At 47.7% G+C, this 21,139-nt stretch overlaps 1 protein-coding gene across 4 annotated transcripts; it reads left to right on the top strand.

Annotated features, from left to right (window-relative positions):
• Positions 1–11,276: 11,276 nt before the first annotated feature.
• ACP6 (acid phosphatase 6, lysophosphatidic) lies at positions 11,277–20,619 on the top strand. 4 transcript variants are annotated; one of them, XM_075170080.1, is made up of 10 exons: positions 11,277–11,504; positions 12,360–12,488; positions 12,582–12,712; positions 13,353–13,432; positions 14,240–14,327; positions 15,900–16,032; positions 16,753–16,853; positions 18,196–18,291; positions 18,502–18,667; positions 18,997–20,619. In XM_075170080.1, the coding sequence occupies exons 1-10, from the start codon at positions 11,313–11,315 to the stop codon at positions 19,135–19,137; spliced, it is 1,257 nt and encodes a 418-aa protein (XP_075026181.1). In that variant the 5' UTR covers positions 11,277–11,312; the 3' UTR covers positions 19,138–20,619. The 4 variants fall into 4 exon arrangements, with proteins under 4 accessions (XP_075026181.1, XP_075026189.1, XP_075026205.1 ...); XM_075170088.1 differs by lacking the exon at positions 11,277–11,504 and adding an exon at positions 11,905–11,949; XM_075170104.1 differs by lacking the exons at positions 11,277–11,504; positions 12,360–12,488; positions 12,582–12,712 and adding an exon at positions 12,720–12,989.
• The last annotated feature ends 520 nt before the right edge of the window (positions 20,620–21,139 follow it).

Below are 21,139 nucleotides of genomic sequence, written 5' to 3'. Positions count from 1 at the left end.
CAGCTCGGCCCGGCTGCACCGTACTTGCACACGATGCCAGCTCCAGCATTACTCCCAGCACCTCTGCACCATAGACTGGCCTGCAATGGGAATCCACAGCTTGCTCTATTTCACTTACCCAAAGTTAAGAAGCATTTTAATCCTGATATGCAAGTACTTACAATGGGGACAATATTTCTGACAACTGATTGCTCTCCTAACAGAAGCACTCTTTTAATGAGAACTATTATTTTAATTAACAATTGCAAAGCACAGTCTGGGGATGAGGTAACTTCTAATTATTGCAATGGGGTTTAAAAAGGTATGCACTGGTACTAATAGAAGTTACTGACTCCGCTGGAAATTGCTGGTTAAGGTCCTCTCCCCTACACTAAGCAAACAGTCAGACCAGTCACCACAGCATTAAAACGTACAAATCTGTGAAAAATTCGCTGCGGTCGATACACTGCAGTTCATAATGATTATTTTTTGTCCACACTACTGCTGTTTGTTTCAATCCATTTAGCAATATTCATTAGCTCCCCACTTCAAATTAGGGTAATTGAGAGTAAAAGAACATGTAATAAAGTTTTCTACGAAGGGAGACGTGCCCCATTCCCTTCTCCAATTCATGTGTTGAGTCTGTTGACTTGCAGTCATGTTTTACCAGGAATCTTTCTTCAGAAATGCCAAATGCGTCATGAAAAACATTGCGCTGTCCCTTTCTTACAATCTCACTATCACTGAAGATTTTAAATCATACATTTCTCTTCCCATTTATTCTATTTTCTTACAAGGGAAGGATATTAAACTCCAATGCCACGACTGTTTTGCCTCTGACGACACCAAGCAGACGACACCAAGTTGGGCGGGAGTGTTGATCTGCTCGAGGGTAGGAAGGCTCTGCAGAGGGACCTGGACAGGCTGGATCGATGGGCCGAGGTCAACTGTATGAGGTTCAACAAGGCCAAGTGCCGGGTCCTGCACTTCGGCCACAACAACCCCATGCAACGCTACAGGCTTGGGGAAGAGTGGCTGGAAAGCTGCCCGGAGGAAAAGGACCTGGGGGTGCTGGTTGACAGCCGGCTGAACATGAGCCGGCAGTGTGCCCAGGTGGCCAAGAAGGCCAACAGCATCCTGGCTTGTATCAGAAATAGTGTGGCCAGCAGGAGCAGGGAGGTGATCGTGCCCCTGTACTCGGCACTGGTGAGGCCGCACCTCGAATCCTGTGTTCAGTTTTGGGCCCCTCACTACAAGAAGGACATTGAGGTGCTGGAGCGTGTCCAGAGGAGGGCAACGAAGCTGGTGAAGGGCCTGGAGCACAAGTCTTATGAGGAGCGGCTGAGGGAACTGGGGTTGTTTAGCCTGGAGAAGAGGAGGCTGAGGGGAGACCTCATCGCACTCTACAACTACCTGAAAGGAGGTTGTAGCGAGGTGGGTGTTGGTCTCTTCTGCCAAGTAACTAGCGATAGGACAAGAGGAAATGGCCTCAAGTTGCACCAAGGGAGGTTTAGGCTGGACATTAGGAGAAATTTCTTTACTGAAAGAGTGGTCAGGCCTTGGAACAGGCTGCCCAGGGAAGTGGTGGAGTCACCATCCCTGGAGGTATTTAAAAGACGTGTAGATGAGGCCCTTAGGGACATGGTGTAGTGGGCATGGTGTGTTGGGTTGACGGTTGGACACGACAATCTTAGAGGTCTTTTCCAACCTTTATGATTCTATGATTCTATGATTCTTTTTCATGGCTGCAACCACAGATACTAAAGCCCTAGAAAAACTCACGTGTGTCAAGAAACCTTAGACTAAATACTAAAAAACAGTCTTACGACAAAACCAATGTTAACCATACCATTGTCTGGAATACTTCAAATTCTTCCTCTCAAGGAATCTCAGTCACTTGCATTAAATGACTCCCAGATGAGACATGAGAACTGGCAGCAGCGTAAATACCCACAGAGCACTGGCTGGTGCAGCTGACAGCCAGATGGGATCAGAACGGCAACAAAAGATAACACTGAGTCTGGACAAGCAGCTCAGGCACCGGCCTGAAACTTTGGAGAGTGCCCTCAGGTTCCTACTCCCGCAAGTTTTGTGTCTGACAACGGGCAAGTCACCTGAGCCTTTCTTTGCCTGAAATTCCCATCTGGGAAATGAACATAGTGGCCCTCACCTACAGCTAAGGAGGTGCTGAGATCCTTCAGGAATGCACTATCCTGAGATAGACCAGAGATGACATAGGAACCAGAACAAAAAAATTTTATGTCCAAAGGAAAATCAGTTGCAGAGGAAGGAAAAGCAGGATAAAACAGTTTAAACTCTGGGTCTGTGGAGCTACAGTAAAACACAGATATGGCAGCTACAGTAAAACACAGATACAGCACTGTGCATGTACCCATGCAACATGCACAAAAGCAACACAGGACTATTTCCATTTTGTAATAGCAGTGGTTTTGTAACCATGAGGGTCCAGGGCTGCCAGGCAAGATCTGAAGGAAAGGTCATATCCCTCATTCAAACAGCTACTAATATAGTTTGAAAAACAGCTGAGCTCTTGCATATACAAAGCCTTCTGCATGTACTTTGCTACCTCACAGCCTTCCTGGTGAGGCAGGGAATAAGTGTTATTCCCATCTGCCAAAAGATAATCTGAGTTTGAATGGCCTACTGAATGCTGCATGTGAAATTACACTGACTTTGATTCAGCTCAAGTTCCCAGTGCTCCCTCCACAATTCCCATTGTGTGTCAGGACCCAGTTTCAAGTTCATTACCTTCATGTTTTGAATTAGCACCTACCAACTGCATGCAAGTGTACTATTTGCAGCTAACATTTCAACAGCTTTCAAAAACCGTGAAAACTCTCAGAAGAGATGGAGCTTGGTCCTTCCAGCACTGTTGCACAACTGGGGTTCCTGTGTGCTGTTCTGTGTTTTGCCATAGATTCACAGCATCACCAGGGCACATCATTAAATCTCCTCACAACACCATCTCTCCTGGGTGTGTACTAGAAATCATAATGATGTGTGTACGACTTCACTGGGGAATGGTACAGATTAACGACTGTGAGCTGCTCTGCACTGCAAGGATGGGAGACACTACGGACATATGAAACATAAAAAGGGATAACTATGTATTTCTTCATTAAAATCATCAGCTCTTGATTTGTACTGGATTTCTCTTGCCGATTGCACATAATAAGCAATATACATGTCCTTTGTTTATGAATGCAAAAAACCCATAGTATGTCTCACATCTCCGCTAGTTCTTGATACGAGGAGCATTCACCCTACAATTCTGCAACCGGTATCACACCGGATCTGGAGACTGCCCAGCCTCTGCCATAATTCAGCTGGTTTTGTGCTTGCTTATAGGTGGTGGTGGGGAGCTAACTGCTGTTGGCTCCCTACTGCTTTACACCATCCAGTGTCTGCGTCAGTCCAATATGCAAAATAATTCTTCCATTTGACCATATGAACCATATTAAAGAGACCTGCCATACATTTGCAATTAGGCACTGAAAATTAGTGACAAGACTCAACGTCTGCTTTGAAAAAGCTCTGTTTTAGGCCAACAAAACTGCTTTTCACAAACCTGTGGGGTAAATGCAGTTTTAAAAAACATGGGTTTTTTTCCCAGGATACGAGAGCTGCAGGACCAAGAATAGGAGGACGAGTTATAAGCCTTTCAAAGCAGAGATTTATCATGGAAATTCTGACAACCGTCAATGTGAGCAATGCCGCCAGGCACCACTCACAATCCACAGCATCTTTCAAACCTGTCAGGGGTTTTTAGAAAGGGCTAAAAATAAATGCAGAAATGCAGCAACATACACACACACACATATATATATTATTGTTCAAAAAGGAACAGGTGGTTCTGCCAGCAGTGTAAACACAGATGACTCCTGAAAACAGCTAACAAACACCCTGCTAAGCAGCCTTTCCAAGCCATACAAGCAGCACATTCAGAGCTCTCCTTGAGTTCTCCCAGTCTGCAAGCCATAATCATCTGAGATCCTGATTCTCTGTCATGACAAGGCCTGAGGACTTCCAAGCGTCTTGATCTCCTTCACCCAGCGTATTCACACAATTTCACCCTCCTGACCTCCCACGGATTATTGCCCTTCTGAAAATAACATACATGGAACAGCTGGTGGGGCCAGAAACGTCCTGAATGTAAATAGCACGGGTCCCTGAGATGAGGTTTATGTCCCCTCTTCTAGCTCCCCACCACTTGATCTCAGCCCCATCCTCATATAACAAAGAGGAGTACATACTGAAGGGGAAAAAGGATCAGGGTGCTGTGGACAGCCCACAAGGACTCAAACAGCCAGTCTGGATGACTGCTTGTTGAAACCCATCCGGTCCACCACCTGCAGTGAAGGCAAAGAAGACAACGGGAAGCAGCCTTGGGGTCTCAAAACATAACCTAAGCCTGCAGCAAAATAAAAGGGTAACATTTTACCCCAGGTTCCAGTTATGTCTCCCCAGCCCATGACAGGAAGAAGACGGAGGTCACAGGTTATATCACACACACAAATCCTGCTGTTTTGTCACTTCTCTGTGAGTATGAAAGCATAATGAAACAACTCACTTTGCTAGGAACCCACTGTAAAGCTCAAAATGATCTCTTTGTAGCCCTTCTCCCCTGGGTGCTTAGAAAACAGCAACTGTAATCATTTATACTTGCACCATCTCCTTTTAATTTCATACCATCCCAAACCACTTGGTGTAATATATATTCACAAGAAGCAAAGGAGGTGGTAAAGATTAAAAGTGCCAACTGGCTAAACACTGCCACAGGGGAGCACATCCGCCACCGCGTCAGAGCACCGAGCCCCAGGATGCAGCATCTCAGCTGCAGTGAAAGACTGGCAGCTCTCCCACCGCACCCGGACAGCTCCACCACGCAGACACGAAGAGTCCACCTGACGTGGCTGGGGACAGCTTATCCAGCTTGCTTCTGGAGGCTCCTACTTATCTCAGCCTTCATTTGCACAGGAAAAACACTCTTTCAAAGTTGAAGAGAAAACTAGCCTGCTGTTCTCCCAGAGAGGCGCATAATTGAGTCGGCAAGATGCCGCAGACTACCAAATGCAGCAGATGGCTGTAGGCATCATCCAGTTTAGGATGACAAAGTTCGAACAAAAGAAAAACAGAAGGCAGGGAGCGCATCTTCTGCGCTAGGTTACAGGGCAGGGGATGAACCTTCACACAATCGGTATGTCGCCCAGCACACAGCCAGCTTCCAGCTCTCCCACTGCCACACCAACAATGACCAAATGCTCAAGCCTGTAATTTAAAAGGAAAAGAGAGGGAAAATCATGTGGTCCCAGGCAAAAGGACACGAAACAACTGACTGTCTGATACCCTGTTTCTAAAATCCACAGAAGAAAATCTCCGAAAACATCCTCATGATACCAACCCTAAATGCCATGACTCTGACTTCCAGGACTGTCCCACATAACCTGCAGGAGTTCAGAAATAAAATGATGACCTGCAAGTATCAACACACACCATTTCACTGCGGGAAGGTAAACCACTGATGTGAAAGCATGCAGAAAAGGAGACAAGATGCATAGAGCTGTACACTGTACGATGAATGGCGGGGGGGGCTTGGTCTGTGGTGGCATTTAGGAGTTTATTTTTGCCAATTCCACCCCAAAGGATCACAGAAATTAGGAGTGGAAACATTCCTTCCATTTCCCCAGGCGCCTTGCTCACAAAGCAGCTGGCTACAAGGTTCACAACAACAGACAGACTGGAGTAGACAAGAGCGATACAGCTCCACAGGAAGCAATACAGCACACTTGAACAATTCATAAATAAATTTCAGCTCTTTGTGAACGCAATACAGCTTATGTGCCCAGACTGACTAGTTTATAATAGCCACTGTGGTCACCGATCCTTGCAGGACACAGAGCCATTAGCATTAGCTCTACAGTTGGGAATGGCGAAAGCTCTTTCGGCCGCAGGGTAAAGCAGCCTGTGATTCTGAACATGAATGCTGCATGTATTCTTGCCCACGTTGCAAGAGTGGAGACCTGCTGTTACAACACCTGAGATTTTCAGCAGCCATAGTCACTTCAAGGGACCAGGGCAAAAGCACCTTAATTGTTCTCAGAGAGCCAGTCACAGGAACAATTTGGGGTTGAAGGGGTATTTGGAAGGGTAAGACAACACTTTGTGCTAGAGCAGAGCAGCACAGAAGCGGCTCCGGCAAGCAAAATACCTGGCCATTAAGACATATTCCATGCACTCCATGCCGTTCATGGAGCTGCCCCAAAACAGGCACGTGCCCCACAAGACCAGGACAGGGAGACGTCATGCTTGGCATGAGCTGCTCGTGGCTCACTTTGGGCAATCCCACCAGCCTGGTTATGCCACCCTCCTCCAGCAGCCAGCATCACTGCCCAGTCCCCAGCACAGCTGCAGCCTGTGTTGCGTAGCGCTGCAGCCCGCTCCCCTTGCCGAGCAAAAAGCACTTGGGAAGGAACCAAAGAAGCCAAGGCAATATAAGTCTATTTTCTGACCCCACCATTCAGGGGGGAAAAATCCCACCTACCTAAGGGGTGCCCAAATTCTATTTGTGTCTCTACCATGCGTATTTTTTACGGTAAATCTCTGATTTACACCACAACAGCTATAACCCTTTGTTCAGGGAGAAGGTGTTTGCCTAATCCAAGAAACAATAAAACACTGCAACTCATCAGGCTAAATTGTTTCTTTGGCAGGTATTTTTTAAACACTGTTTAATTTCAATGCGTGTCACAGAACAAAAATCTAATCATGATAGTTGGTCGCATACCTTATCAACGTATCAGCCACACAATGACTGCGTGGTTTGGTTGAATTATGAAACTCACTCAGTTTCCCTTTCAAGAAAATGAGGATGTAACTTATCATATAGGAGCATTCTGAGGTGTGATACCTTTGTGAAACGCTATAAAAAGGTAAATGTTAGAAACTTTGCAAAGTTCTTTGTAATACTTTGCAAAGGTAGCAATCATTGTAATTTGGTTAAATTCCAGCCAGGAGGAAATTTGCACTCTGCTTTCACAGAGAAAGGTTTCCTGAAACTTGCTTGTTCGTTATAATTCATTAACTTCCCCCAGTGAAACAAAGCTCACGCACAGTGGCCATTGGAATAGCCTTCTGCTCCTCGTCTGGTCACAAAAAGCAACAGAAGGGTAAAAATAACAGGTCCTTTGAAAATGTTTCTGTAAGGACGATGCATCTTAGAATAAATTTCTACACAGTTGGACAAAGAAAAAAAAAAGGGCAACACCATTTGCTAAAAAATTGACAGCCGCCTGCTATTTTGGAGAGCTCTCCTCTAATTGCAAGCACCTGCTGTGGCATGGTGTATTCTAAAATATATCTCAACAGTAATGCTGCTTGGCAGCAGTCAAGTAGCCCCAGGAGGGACCCTGCAGTCCCAGTCTTCACAACTTCACAGGAACTGGGGTTTTCTTCCAGGATAACATTCGAATGGAAATTCAATAAATTCACTCTGAGCCTCTTTCCTTCTTCCACCTCTACTCATTTCTATCACATCAACTCTCGCTCTCTTCGTCCTTCCCTCCCTCCCCTTAACTACATTTTCCTATTCCCTCTCCCCCCTCCAGCATCCTTGCCCCCTTACCCTCCCTCAACACAAGATTTAGGCTTGATTCCTCCATTTGTTATTTTCTTGGCTTCTGAAATATTTTTTCCTTCTCTCTCTGCTCTGGTCATGCCTCTGTGTTTCACATGCTCTAAGCTCAGAAAACTGAGGTAACCCTTTCAGAACAACACTGCTTTGAGAGGCACAAGGAGATCACCAGATCGCCCCATCTGCACGTCCTTGTGGCTGTGCCAACCTCTCACCACCTGCAGCAGCTCCTCCCTCTGGCCTTTGTGCAGGTCACCATCCTCTCCCTCCTACTGCTCCTTCACCCTTGTCCTGCTCCCTGCACACACCAGCTGCCTGTGACTCTTCTGGTGCCTCCTGCCACCACCCCTCCAGCCAGAGGTCCTGTGAGCTCTGCTTGAATCAATGCTGGGTACTGCTCCTAAGAGATAGATAAAGGCATCCTCAGAATTGACACTCAAGGGACTTGGTTTCTACACCCAGGTCTTCCTCCCAACACAAGGCAAATAATTCAGTTGTCTTTGCCACAGATTTCTATCTGTAACATGGTATTTGTACTCCAGAATGGTTTGAGGATACTTGCCTTTAAAGTCTGGCAAGCACTGAGCCGCTCTGGCAACACGGGTCATAGGTGAGTTTCCAGCGGGTCCCCCTGGGAGCAGGAGATGCTGGGTCTGCCAAATGGACATTTACAGGCACGTGCATTCAGCCTGCGTTGAGCTTCTTTCCCAGCTTAGGTATCAGCTTGGCACCCCTGCCACATGTATTCACATGGGGCTCCTCTTTCTTTCGGGGCGACCTCATGGGAAACAACCTTATGTCTCTTTTCAGGATTTCTTTAATTGCCTGCAGCAGAAAAAAAGGAAAGCGGGACAGCTGGGAACCAGGGAGAGGTAGACGGGATAGGAGAGTAGGCTGGGGATGGGGACACTGTGTCCTCTCATCCTCACTGTCCTAGCTGGCCCCAGACAGCACAGGCAGCCTACAGGCTGCCAGCTCTCGCTGTAGGTGCTGAGCTTTTGAATGCAATGTGGCCAAGCAAAGGGTCTCGGCTGGTGTACAGGGCTGCTGATGCCAGGCCAGCAACCGTGATGTTCAGCCCCGGTGTTAAATGTCAGGTATGGCTTTCTGACGTTCACCCTCTGTGTCACTCAGGGCACCCCACTGGCACAGACCGAAGGAAATGCGGCAGGAAGCATCCAGATACCAGACAGCTCAGAGTCCAGGCAGGCAACAGACCTGCACATTTCAGACCAAGCAGAAAATCAAAGTCTTAGAAACAGAGGCAAGACCCGCCCCAGAGAAAGGGACGCTCCGGACTAGGGCAGCAACGAAGCACAGAAGGGACTCCTTTACCCTTGTAACAAACCGTAGGCATTTTGTGAGGTTCCAGAGACACCAACACCTCACTGCAGCAATCTCCACTCAGTAGCTTTCCTGAAGACCTCATTTACTGTAGACACCCTCTTTGGCCCAGTCTCCACAACATTTTTCTGGTGGGTTACTTTTCAAAGATCACTTTCCACCAGTTCCAGTGTTTCAGGGACTGCTCCAGCTCCCAACAGATAGCACCCACTTCCAAATGGGAAAATCAGAAAGAGGGAGACAGTGAGTGCAGGGTAGTCAGGTCTGCAGTTGTCTATGGACAGGTTAAAAACCTGACCTTTACAGACAGTAAAATAACTCTTTGATAGCTTCCATCAACATCGTGAATTTCTGTAAGACTTCCCCTGATCTCCTTGGAGAGTTTTAAAATGTTTGCACTCTGAAAGAGTAAAGAGAAACAGGGGGATGAGACAGAGAGATCAAGAGTAACCAGGAAAAGGAGAGCACCAAGAACCATCAGCACAAGTAGGAAGAAAGGGGGGGATAAAAGAGGTCCTGGGTAAAGTGGAGATCCAAACCTACAGGAAAAGGAGTACTGGAGCCTACAACTTACATAAGGAGGCAGGATGGCAGACAAGGGGGAACACAGGAATCCCTAATAAATCTAAGTCAAGCGGATGTGGACTAAGGAACAAGCAAACTGCTTTTCCCTGATAAAAATACTACTATGCAAGAGTGATGTCACCACCAAGTCTTGAACCAGAAGGTTCACGGGAACCAAGGAGACAGGAACCTCTCAATTGCTTTAAAATGTCCAAAAAAGGCTTTATGAATGCACAGCTCTCTAGCTTTTACATATATCAAAGTTATTAGCTACTATGCTAAAAAGATGCTAAATAGGATTGAAGAGTTAATTTGTGCAGACTCACTGGTCCTGAACATCCCTGCCGGGAAAGGAGAAGCAACAGTTTGAAGAAACGAGGAGTGGAACATGCACCTCCAGGCACTGGGTTCACAATCACCCTGGGACAGCTTCGCCAAGTGCTGCCGGGAGATGCCAAGAGGCAGCTGCAATGTTACAAACAACCCTGAAGCCCTCCAGGTAACATCAGGTTACCCACACGGCGGGGCCATACCTTCACCCGCCTCACTGCCGCAGCTCATCTCCAGCCCTGGTAATGGCAGCGCTGTGTCGGCTCCCGAGGCCGTGGTGGGAACGAGAGGCCAGACAAGACCAGGTCAAGGCCCACTGCTCTTCTCCCAGGGTGTCGGCACCTGGGCATCCAAACTGAAAAAGACCTTGTTTAGCAAACTCACAGTGGAAGAAGCCCTCATTTAAACAAGAGCAACAAACTGCCATTGGCACATCTAGCACCACTGCAAACCTTTGCTGGCGAGGTCAACGGGGTGACCCAGTACAGGCGGGCAGAGAAGCAAGCTACAGGGGCGTTGTGGTTTAACCCTAGCCAGCAGCTAGACCAGGACAAGGGGTAAGGAGCTGCTCCCTCCCTCCGCGAAATGCTGCTGTTTAACAGGGGAACTAGAGAGAAATGCCAGAGGGAAACTTCTCCCACGCCACGTCCACACAGGCCGACTAAAGACCAAAGCGCTGCGTACAGGTGACTGGCCCCTATGGAATCTCAGCCGAACGCAGCACTCTCCCCACCCCAAAACTCCCTTCCTAACCCAGGGCTGTTACCGGGAGGGCGCCTGCAGCCGGAGGGGCGGGAGGCACCCGGGGACCCCTCTCCCTCCTCGCAGGCCCTTCCATCTGCGCTAAATTCAGCGCACCGCGAAGCACCAGCCCGAGCTCTTCCACCTGAGCGCAGCGCTCCATGGCCAAGCGTGCCTTCGGAAGGAAAAGTTGGACGGGAAAAACCGACGCAGAAGGGTTTCTCCCTCCCGGGGAGCCGCACACTTGCACCCCGTGAGTCCGGCCGCTCCCCCACGGAAAGACGAAACAAGAAAGAGGGAGACAGGAGGAGGCGGCGGCAGGCAGGGGGGCTGCAGAGCGGCAGCGCTGCCCGCCTTGAGGAGGAGGAGGAGGAGGAGGAGGAGGAGGAGGAGGCGGAGGCGGAGGCGGAGGCGGAGGCGGAGGCGGAGGCGGAGGCGGCGGAGGCGGCGGCGATGCAGCCCCGCTGCTTCACCCGCTGCCGGGCGGCCCCACCTGTCCCGCCCGGGGACACCACCCCCGGACCGCGCCCAGCCCTGCGCGCCTGCGCACGGCGGCTTCCCCGGCAAGCCCGCCCCCGCGGCGCGGTGCCCGCTGGGAGCTGTAGGCCGTCTGGCTCCGCGCCGCTAACCGGAGCCGGCGAGGGGACTCCGCTTCCCGTCAGCCTCCGCGCCCCCGGGTGCCGGCAGTGACAGTGCTGCCGCCATGGGCTGGGGGACCCGCCTGGGCCTCCTGGGCGGCCTAGCCCTGTGGGCGCAGCGGCGGCGGGCAGCGGCGGCCGCCGCCCAGGATGGCGGCGTCGGCAGGGAGCGGCGGGACCTGGAGCTGAAGCTGGTGCAGGTGGTCTTCCGGCACGGGGCGCGCACCCCGCTGCGGCCCCTCCCGGGGGCGGCGCCGGTGAGGACGGGACGGGACGGGACGGGACGGGACGGGACGGGACGGGACGGGACGGGCGGCCAGGGCTGCGGAGCGGTGGTGCGTGCCCGCGGGGCTGCGGCTGGCGCCCTCACCCCGAGCCGGCGGGGTGCCCGCTGCTGAGCTGCTGCCTTCCTTCCGTCAGCCCGTAAATGGGGTTTTTTTCCCTTCCCAAGGCACTATCGAGAGTAAATTTGGGGAAAACGTGGGAGTTTGGAAGTTAAAAGCGCAACGGCGATAGCTCGGTCCCGCTGCCTGTTAGCGGGGTGGGTGGTGGCAGAGGGCTGCGGCTGCAGGGAGCCCTCGGAGGAAGGACGCGGGGGTGGGCGACCCGGGGTGCAGCTGCTATAACACCAGTTATTGTTGCTCCCAGGGGCTTCATTCTTTAAGGCCGAGCCGCCCCCCGCAGCACTGCGCGTTACAGAAGGTACTCGGCAAACGTATGCTTACTTGCCTCGGAGTTATTACGATCGATCCGTCTTCCCCACAGCCTGGGGAGCTGGCAGATACTGGTTCTGGTAGTTTGCTAAAGAAGCTTTTCAGTGTGTAACGAATAGCAGCAATAACGATTTCCTACAGATTCCTCTCCTGTAAGGGGAGGAAAGCAAGTACTGCGCTTCCTGCGCATCATCTGTGCACGATGCACAGCAGATCATCAAACCCAAGATGCAGCGCTGCTGTCACTTCTGTGTGTGCAGTATGAAGAGATCAGTTCTCTTTGGCTTGATGTTGTGTGATTGGCAAGGCAGCACAGAGTAACAGTCCAGCATTGGTTTAATGTTCTTGAAAGTCCTTGTTTTTCACTGAAGCATTGTTTATTTGTTTGTTTTGAAACAGGTGGAATGGCATCCCACTCTTTTAGATGTACCTGCTCAGACTAAGTTTGATTACATGGTGACTGACCTAAATGGAGGACCTCGACCTCCCTCACGCTATGAGGAGCAATATAAAAAGACCACATTCAAGGTGAGGCTGTCTTTCACGGTGGTTTCGTGTCCCCTCTGTAGACTTGCTTATTTCCATATTCCACTGGAGACCCTTCCTTTTCTTTGCACTTAGGGTGGTGCAATTGCGGGACAGCTGACAACAGTAGGGATGCAGCAGATGTTTGCCCTGGGGGAAAGGCTCAGGAGAAGCTATGTGGAAGAAGCCAACTTTCTCTCACCAACATTTAAGCCTGCTGAGGTTTTGTGAGTCTCTCAGTTCCTTCCTGAACCTCCCCTTGCTTCCTCCCTCCTAACGAGTAGCCCTGTGCTAGTGAAACTTTCTGATCAGCATACCCTTCTCCACCCTATAGCAGACTGGCTGGCTCCTGCGCCTTCATCTTTGCTCAGCCTGCCGGGCCCAGTACAAGAACTCACTCGTGACACAAAGCATCCAATTCCCCAACAGTCCTGAGAGTGATGCCAGGGACAGATTCATCTTGCCTAGGTTTAGCCTTTGACAGCAGTATTATGCACCTTTATGGTGAGTGAAGAGAAAGAGGCATTTCTGGAGCACAATTTAACTCACAGTAGATTAAATACCTAAAGTTCAGTGAGATGAAGCACACCCCTGCTGCTCAAATCAGTAATGCTGGGAATATCTGGTTTAGGAGGAGATAAAAATTACACCAGAGAAGTGCCAATTTGTTATCCCCGCTGTCTCTGAAGGGAAGTTAAAGGGCAGTTCAGATATAGGTGCCTATTTAAGGTGTCTATAGGTGTCTGTAGCGAGGCAAGATGAATCCCACCACAGGTTTCCAAAGCCACAGTGGAAGCAGAACCCTCAGCTGCAGCAAGTCCTCCCCAGGAGAAAGTGCTACCTCACAAACTGCCTTCTCTCTTTCAGCATCCGTTCCACTAATATTTTCCGGAATCTGGAGTCCACACGGTGCCTGCTAGCTGGGCTGTACCAACAGCAGAAAGAAGGTTGGGGAGACTTCTGACCAGTGCCTTTCCTTTCTCAGTCTTCCCTAGATGCACACACCTTGCACATCCCAATTCTCTCTGGTTCCTGGTCGTTACTCCTTCCCCAGTTCTTCACGCCTGGCCCTCTTCCCCATACTCTCTTGGTTCTGTATGTTCTTTATCAACTTGTCACTTGCTCCCTCTCTTTGTGTAGCTTTCTGCTGGTGCTCAGCTTGGATCTGTTGCCATGAATGCTGCAATTTCAGACCTACTGAGGAGGTTAGCATTAACCCACTTCAGTATCAATAAGGCAAAAGTTCCAGGTTGAATGTTCATCTGAAAAGTTTCTCAGAGAAACCCAAGTATCTCAGCCATAGGAGTACCGAGACCCTTTACATGTTTGGTATCTGGATTAACTTTCAGCTGTATCCTACGGTTGACTACTTGTATGTCCTAGAAATACACTCTGGGTTTTGAAGATCTTGCCTCTGCTCCCTCTGTATTCAGTTCCAGGAACAAATAGCAGAAGTGACTTGCCAGAGCTCCTTACACCTCATGACACAGAAACTAATTTTTGTCACATACAAACACTAGAAAAAACAAACACACAACTAGAAAGCTTTACAAGGTGCACAGCAGACATCCCTGTGGAATTAAATGCTGTGTGCACAGGAACAAGCACAGTGGCTTGTGTTGCAAGTGATAGCTCAGGGGGAATTGCTAGTTGACAACAATGGACTTGAGCACAAAGACTGTGGGAGTGATTAAAGCAGTCTAAAGACACACAGATGCACTAGTGATCACAGAAGCTTCCTTCTCGTTCCACAGGATCTGTTGTCGTTGTCACCGATGAAGCAAGCTCTGAAATCCTCTACCCCAATTACCACAACTGCCAGCGCCTGAAATGCTTGAGCAGGTAATTGCCAGCCATACCTCCCCATATGATTTCACTGCTGTTTCATTTCAGCAGTAGTAATTTAAAACAGCATGTTTTCTTCCCATTTCCCAATTTCTTCCCCTGCCACTTACTGTTCTTTGGGAATGGTTAGCTGGTTGTATAAAATACTCAGTGAGCAGAGTCATATACAAAACAGTGGCACCAGAAGAAAAAAAATATAGAGACTTTTTCTTGAAAGACCAATTTAATTTAGTCTGTGTCTAGCAAATACTCATTACCAGCTAATGTACGGCTATTCTGCGGCATTGCTGCAGGGCAGAATTAATGTCATCTACATCCCTTAACACACCTTTCAGGTGTGAACAATTTGGGCCTCCTTTTTATATTCAACTTCTGGTTTGGGGGTTGTTATATTTATACCTTGAAGAAACTGAAATATACTCAGCTTTGACACATTTGACAAAGACTAATGAAGTAAAGTAAGGAACATCCTACATAGAAAGAACACTTATGTTTGCAGAATCAAGTAAATGCCTGTGCCAGGTTGGGCACAGGGTGGAAACTGAACAAGAGAGGCAAATGTATTACAGTTTGGTTGGATTACACACTAGCATATTTTTGTCCAAAATTGAAGCTTTGTCAGAATTCACTTGCAAAAGCTCATTATGTAATGCTTGACTCTGCAAAGGGTTATTCTTGACAGTGGTGAGGTGATGGCCCATAGAAGTAGTACTACTCCTCTAGTAACATCAACTGTCCAAAAAAGGAGTAAACCGCAAGCTCTTCCGCTCCCGCCCCCCAGCCCACCAACTGAGCACATTTTGTGACCACGTCAAGGTGGATTTTTTAAGCTGCAGTAACAAGCACTGCCTCAGCTTACAGGCTACCTATGCCAAAACTTCTAGCACATTTGATTTCAAACAGAAACTAGAGCTGTTTCTAAAAAAATAAAAAGCAAATTTAAAAAACTTTTCCTACCTCCTCCCCAACAGATCAGGATCAGGGAAAACAAAACCTATGCAACATATTTTGCTTGAAGTACATGGCCAGCATGGATACTCTCAGCTAAACTTTTTAAAATAAAATTTAAAACAGAGTAAAGAGGCAAATGGCTTCTAATAAAGCAAGAGGTGAATTTAAGCTACAAGTGAGTATCTAGGTGTTTCCCTTTTCCCATACCATACAGCAATCTGTTCAAAGCTTCTACCCTTTCTTTTTTCATGAGGCAGTTAAAGGCTACTCCCTAAAGACACAGACTTCTACTGTTCCAGTATGACCAGATCTGTTAACTGATACACAGCCCTTGCTTGTGGGAACCACTTCTGAGGTGTTCACATCTTATCTTAATTTTTTCCCCCGCCTCTGTGTTAGCAGATAGCCAGCTCCAATCCTTGACACCTAGACACAGTGTCTGTCCGCTCTGCAACTTAGACTCCCAACATCAGGAATCCCTCAGTATCCTGTGGTGCTTCTCTTCTACCCCTCACAGATGTGAGACAACTCCACTGGGCTGGGGTCACAAAAAACCCCAAAAGATAGAAAGTCTGATGTATGAACAGTTTTTGGTTTGTTTTCTTAATTCCCTGACAGGCATAAGTTGAAGAATGCTCTGCAACAGCCAGGTATCTCTGATGACTTGAAAACAATTAAGGAGAAGATGGGTATTGATGGTGATAAGTCTGTGGATTTTTTTCTCCTCCTTGATAACATTCTTGCTGAACAGGTGAGCTGAGCAGTTCTGTTGCACTGTCACAGAAAGAAACATCCTTTTACCATGCATATGGAGGAAACCACAGAGTGCCAACACCCACTGATACCAGTGGGTACCCCAGTACCTTTCTATGCGATCCAGAAAGTTTATAGAAATAGCGTGGCCTTTTTAAAAAGCAAGATGTGGAGTCAGCCGTGCTCTAGGATCTCCAGTATTTATGTTCTTACCTTGAAATGCAGTATCTCTTTCAAGGGTAATGAAGTAGAGCTAAGAGAGCAGTTGGGCCTTGCTTACCCCATTACAAAGTGTTTTCCATTCTCTGGCAGTCAGCACCTAATAGAGTCATCTTAATCCTGGGTCCAGCATTCTACCTGTGAGCCAGATTGCTTCTGCTGCTGGAAGGGAGCTGGGCATATTTGTACCCCGCTTAGTACCTCTTTTTTGCTGGAGCTGATGGTAATTGGTCTGGCTGTCGCTTGAATAGCTCAAGGCGTTACACTCCCTTCATATAGAAAAGTATCCTCAAGAACGAACATCCATCCTTTGGTACACGGAGCAAGTCTGTATGTTTAAAACCATCCTAGAACTCCTCACATGAATACTGTAGTACAGTACTGTAGTACAAATGCTGTGACGTGAACAGCTGTTTTCTGTGGGCAGTCATCCATGTGTCTTCAGGCTGGGTTCAGAAAGAGTCAAACCCTATTGTTACGCTACATTTTCTCCTTCTAGGTGCACAATTTGCCAAGCTGCCCTGTGCTGAAGAACTTTAAGCAGACAGTTGAGCGTCGATCTGTTGACTCGCTGCTTTTCCTTCTGGAGGACGGTTCAAGGTGACTGCCTGTATCCATGCCTCCAGCCTCAGGGGTTGTCTTAGGCTTACCCAGGGAGGACGAGCTACACCACCTTACTGCAGCAGATAGAAGTCCTTTCTGATCTGCTGCGTTCCCCCACCAGAGGCTACTGCCCCCTCAAGAGGTTTGTGCCTCAGCCATCTCAGTGTGAAGTCCAGCACCTTGAGTCACGAACATGAGGTAGGACAGAGGAGTCCAGACGGAAGAGGCCAAGATGTGGGCTTATGTCCTGTTTTGGTGACAGTCGTGGAGAGTAGTCTCCGAAGAACAGTAGTAAGCCACTGAGGCAGGCAGTGAATGCATCAGTTGCCACGGTTGTTTAAATGAACCTGTATCAAAGGCAAAAGCAGAAGAGCATAGGAGACACTTCAGGCCTGAGCGCTGAGGCTGCGCAGGCGAGGCTGCCCTTGCAGATGCACAAGTACAATTTGAATTCCAACCTGGGAAGTTTATCCCAGGGATGGCACCTGCACAGCTGGGCTGAGAATTGTTGATGCTAGTGGAAAAGGTGATGCCAGGCCCTGCACACATGTAATTACTTGCAGAAGAATCTGCTGCTCCATGCAGTTAATCATCTCCTCCACAGTTGTCTGTAAAGGTGGCTGAGTTGCTAGCCTAGCGGCTGTTTTCCTTTCAGATTCATTCGCAGCTGCCATATTCACCAGCTCTTCTCAGGTAGTGGTATAGGACTACTTTTTGTTTCACTTGTATTGGAGATCTCCCACTGAGGGACTGATTCCCCCACTCCCACAACACTTGGGAGAGCCACAGTCACACTCATCCTCCATTTCTACTGATGTATTCATTAGGTAGAGGGAGTTTCTTCACACCAGAAGTTGTCTAAAGATCTCCTCTTTGTTCAATACAGGGATAAAAAATAATTTTTAAATATAGCCGCCGCCACCTGGAATCCTGCTCCTCCCCTTCCTGACAAAAACCCCAACCACTTCAGTTGCTGTTTTGCAATCAACTACAGTCATCTTCTCTAGCTGAAAACCATGCATCCAAAAATCACAGCTAGGGAAACAAAATAGCATAGAGAACATCAAGGAGTTTGTAGGTTTCCCTTTATGTGGGCCACACCTCATGAGACTGCTTGTTAACACCCCTCCCCTCCCAATCTGCAGTCATATTGGAATCTCTGCTGTGACCATGCACCTGCTGAAATAAAAAGTAACCATAGGAATTGCATTTAATAGTTCTTAGCTACACTCAATATGTTATCAATTTGTAAGAGAAAAGCAGGTTCCTAGGTGTTCGTTTGAAATTATTTAATTTGAAAGTTTAAAAACTAGTAGATTTATTTCTGCTTCTTTTATAGAGAAGTTCTTCAGATGAGTGTTGGTCTCCTTTTCTATACCTTACAGAAGAACATTACAGGAGCAGTAGATCCCTCATCTCCAGCTGAAAAGGGCAGGTACAGGGCAGATCTCATCTTCTAATAGTTATAAATTCTGACTCGCTGTCAGTGTGAAAAGCTGGTTCAGAAAGATGTTGAATGTGTGGGTAAAGAGAATGAGTGCTCATCTGCTAGAAAAAGCATGAATGCTACTGGCTATCCATGGAGGAACACAGCTTACATTTTAGGTTTGTGGTTTTTTTTTTTTCCCCCTTCCCTTTTTATCAGAAAGCTCATTCTCTATGCTTCTCATGACGTTACCCTTATTCCTCTCCTGGTGGCACTCGGCACCTTTGATCGCAAGTGGCCACCTTATGCTGCAGATGTGACCCTGGAACTGTATCAGCACCAGCAGTCCAAAGAGTGGTTTGTTCGCATGTCTTACCACGGAGAGGTAAGATCCCAGGAGAAGTCCATCGTACAAATCTTGGGCTTTTGGTTTTGCCGTGCATGCATGTAAAGCTGTGAAACAAGACTTGTTCCGAGCATGCTGTCAAGCCAGATAACAGAGTAAGACACATACAGCACATCCATGGTAGCCAAGGTATCTTTTCTGTTGAGCTGGCTATACCTAGTGTGAGTTTAGGCAAAGACTTTGAACCTCTGCCTCTCTGTGTCGTTACCTCGACTAGCATATTTCCCTGCCACAGAATGGATCAGTATCAGCAAAAAAGGGCTTTGGCAATGCACGAGATCTGTGATTTTGTCTCTTTGCCTTTGCAGGAGCAAGTGGTGAAAGGATGCAGAGCAGGTCTCTGCCCACTCGAAGAATTTCTAGAAGTTCTTTCACAGTACTCAGTCAGTCCAGAGGAGTACAATAACCTGTGCTCCCAAATGGAAGAGAATCAGGAAACTGACTCATAAATAAGTTATCTTAAATTAAAATTAGTTTATTGTCACAATCTTTGACTATTTTTCTTTATATTCCTGCCAGCCTTCCCTATTCTAAAGATATTCTAGATGAGAGGATTTTTTCCTACCAGACACAGGGTGGCACAGTGTCACTTTTCACTGTTAGCAGCAAGATGAAAGAAGCCACGTAACAGAAGGGCTAGAGTTCATTTCTGAGTGTTCACAAAAGCACAGAGAGGCTGAAAACAGCAAGGGAGAGAACAGATCTTTTTAAATTGCCCTGCTGCTTCAGGAATACGAGAGAAAACATACCTGTTCCTTGTATGCTGGGGCTGTGGGATGAAGCCCAGCTTGCTCTGTGCTACTAGACTTGAGAGCTTTGACATAACGATTGCTTTTATGTATGGCGAACTGCAGAAGCCACTGTGCCTTTCCCTTTCTTATGTCATGTTGGAGGGTTGCTCTGCAGACAGATGAACTTCTCAAATTGCATAGCATTTAGCCACCCCATCTTCTTGAGGGCATTTTTGTGCACACAAAACCTCTCCAAAGGGACAGAAAGCCTCCAGACCTCTTCCCTGCACTCCTGTAATTATGGAAATTCTGCTGTGAACATGCAAAACAACCTCAGTGGGCCAAGTACAAGAACATGCACTCTTTGTGAACTCTGCTTAATGTGCTTTAAACAAGGAAGTCTGGGGAGCAGCTATTGAGTTCAGCTTTGGGCAGCGTTGCATCTATTTAGCACTTGCTGAAACAGGAATACATCAGCATAGCCAACAGAAGTACTCCTAGCTGAGATGACACTTTTTCCTGTAAGACAGTACTAAAGATGACTATGTTGCCAAAATCCCCATTTTTCAATCAGTGAATAAAACTTGGATCCTGACCTACTTTTGGGGTATGTAAAGGCTAAAATAGGGGGACCGCTTATTAAAATGGCCCTGCAGTTTTGGTTCTGCGTTACCCCTTCTCACTTAGCGAAAACAGACTGCAATGATGTTAATGTAAGTCATTGACAGATATGTGACTGGAGGCACTACAGTACCTTCTCCCTGAGAAGCGTGGGCTGGATTTACCTCTACTCTTTCATTAGCCTGCCCCCACCACAATTACATGTTGACACCACGCACAGTGAACAGAATAATTTGAATACTAAATACATTGCTGGAGGTCTCACTGAACTGCTATTAGAAGCTGTCAAAAAAGCAAACAAAACATTGTTATTTTCCACCAAGTTTTTATACAGCCTAAAAACATAATGCCATTACATAAAAATCAATGGCCTACCCTTGCCTAAGAACAGTGTGTTCTGCTCTAATCAAGCTCTCTCATATGCACAGTATAAAGTATTTGGAGAATGGTGGTGGAAACATTAGGCATACAGTTGCAAGTTATTTGTGAGGCACGGGCTGCTTGGGAAAGGGGTATCAGGGAGCAGCATCAGAAGCTTTGGCCATACCAGTAGACAAAGGGGGAATTCACATACCTTCTCCTAAACAAGAGCTAGGAGGATCTCCCATCAAAACTGACCAGCAACCGGCTTAAAAATTGCAACACGGTCAAGACCCACAGAACTCGGCAGCGCAAGCTGTCCTAGTGCACATGAGATTGTTAAAGGGCACTGCATTTACACCGTTAAAATGATCGTATCGCTCTAGGCAGGGTAACATACATTTCAGTAACAGCAGACCACCTCAGGAAAACAGGCCAGCTTCTTGGCAGTGGCTAGGAAGAAACCTCCCCTGGGAAGAGGTTACTTCATCATTGTCTCTTAGAGGGTTTCTGCAGTGCCCTCTGTGCCCCGCTCCAGCCTTACCCTTACCCTTGGTGTGGAAGTGGTTGGGCCATGCATTGGTCTCATCCCACTGAGCAACTCCATGGTAGTCGTGGCCCACAGTACGAAGGAGGAGTTATTTCTGACCACAACTAGCGTAAATAATGATTTCAGAAGAGGATTGATGGGACAGTGGCAGAGTTTTTTAAGACCAAAGGACACAGGTAAGTGGGAAGT

This window comes from Calonectris borealis, chromosome 1 (genome assembly GCF_964195595.1).
Source record: "Calonectris borealis chromosome 1, bCalBor7.hap1.2, whole genome shotgun sequence".
In the NCBI taxonomy this organism is placed as follows: Eukaryota; Metazoa; Chordata; class Aves; order Procellariiformes; family Procellariidae; genus Calonectris; species Calonectris borealis.
The sequence above is the reverse complement of the archived record's forward strand: the minus strand, read 5'-3'. Positions and strand labels throughout refer to the sequence as shown.

Excerpts from the sequence above, each read along its gene's own strand:
- ACP6 (XM_075170080.1), top strand. The coding sequence starts at position 11,313 with ATGGGCTGGGGGACCCGCCTGGGCCTCCTGGGCGGCCTAGCCCTGTGG. Across the intron at positions 13,433-14,239 it reads GTACCAACAGCAGAAAGAAG|GATCTGTTGTCGTTGTCACC; the intron begins GTTGGGGAGACT and ends CTCGTTCCACAG. Across the intron at positions 14,328-15,899 it reads CGCCTGAAATGCTTGAGCAG|GCATAAGTTGAAGAATGCTC; the intron begins GTAATTGCCAGC and ends ATTCCCTGACAG.